Source organism: Perkinsus marinus (assembly GCF_000006405.1).
Source record: "Perkinsus marinus ATCC 50983 genomic scaffold scf_1104296927650, whole genome shotgun sequence".
Classification (NCBI taxonomy): domain Eukaryota; phylum Perkinsozoa; order Perkinsida; family Perkinsidae; genus Perkinsus; species Perkinsus marinus.
In genome coordinates, this window is record NW_003217082.1 from 1 (window position 1) to 1523 (window position 1523).

Consider the following 1523-nt stretch of genomic DNA (forward strand, 5'->3'; position numbering starts at 1 on the left):
CTACCATGCCCTTGGTGAGCATATCTGCATCGGATATCGTGAGTATACTGGGGACTACTTCCGAGAGAGCGATATATGGCTTTGAGGATTTTAGGGAGTCCAGACATTTGGACAGCAACTCACTGGTTTACAGGGATGCTGGTAACGGTCGAGTTGGCTCGAAGTAGAGCGTCAGGTATGAGCAGGTAGCGGTGGGAGGATGGCCGCTGGTTCACGATCAAGATAAGTGAGATGGCATTGAACCTCGGTCCTTTCGGATAGTAAACACGATACGATCCTTATCAGGATCAGCGATCCTTATCAGGATCAGCGATCCTTATCAGGATCAGCAATGTGGGTTAATCTTGTGACATCCGCTGAGCCGATGAGAGGCTATCGTCTACTCCCACTAAACAACTCGACATAAAATAATACTTTCACCGATATAATCATCGTCGAACGAGTCACAAACATTTAGTAAGTGATCAATTGCTACGATAGCGATATCGAAATACCGACCGATGATAGTAACGTTTTGATATTGCTGATATTCGGAAACTAAATCGTTCACCTTCAACCCGGTCTCAATGAACTCCATCTCTCCCATGCCCTTATTCGCGGTTACTGAAGGAACGCCTCACGCCGGAAATCTGCAGTGGAGGCTCAGCGACACGTTTGAGCATCTCCTGCAATACAGTACATTACCGAAGAATGTCACAACCATCTTGAGGACCTCAGGATTTCCTTGATAATAGAAGATGAGCTCGATACGAGCCGTAAGTGGCGGTGACGATGTCCAAAAAGACGACACGGGAAACCTAAGGTTCCGTCGGTTCCCTCCTTGTAATACACATCGATGGGCTCAAGCTGCGAGTCACAATGACCATGGTAGGTCTCGATACTTCGGATATCTATCCGACCCCCGACTCAGAAGAGTCGATGCCACCATGCTCGAGAGAAATAACCTCACACAACTTGGCATCGATCCAATAGTCGCACTGACCAGCCCGGATGTGGACGTAACTCCCGCATATCGAAAACTTCGCTAACCACAAACAAATGAGCCCTTCCGATAACGATGAATTGAACAAACGAAGGTAATGTGGATGATCAAGAAGCTGGAAGCTTTTCAATGAGTTGTTAAGCATGCAAAGATTAACATTTAGAATTCATCCCCATATCCTCCCTCCTCCTCATCATAATAATCATCTTCGGCCGTCTCGATACCGACTTCTTCATAATCCTTCTCAAGAGCAGCCAAGTCCTCTCTAGCCTCCGAAAATTCCCCTTCCTCCATGCCCTCGCCCACATACCAGTGCACGAAGGCACGCTTGGCGTACATCAAATCGAATTTATGGTCAATTCGAGAGAAGACCTCCGCAACGGCAGTTGAATTAGATATCATACAAACCGCACGCATAACCTTAGCCAGATCCCCACCAGGAACCGCCGTAGGAGGCTGATAATTAATACCGCACTTAAAACCTGTCGGTGACCAATCAACGAACTGGATCGTCCTTTTAGTCTTAATAGTGGCAACAGCA

The 1523-nt window shown here is 47.1% G+C and overlaps 1 protein-coding gene across 1 annotated transcript; it reads right to left on the reverse strand.

The window, feature by feature from the left end:
• Positions 1-1141: 1141 nt before the first annotated feature.
• On the reverse strand, positions 1142-1438 carry Pmar_PMAR013425 (alpha-tubulin, putative; the record flags this gene model as incomplete). Its single annotated transcript, XM_002788775.1, has 1 exon — positions 1142-1438. A coding segment is annotated over one exon (297 nt), but the record flags the coding sequence as incomplete, so codon positions are not given.
• Between the last annotated feature and the right edge of the window lie 85 nt (positions 1439-1523).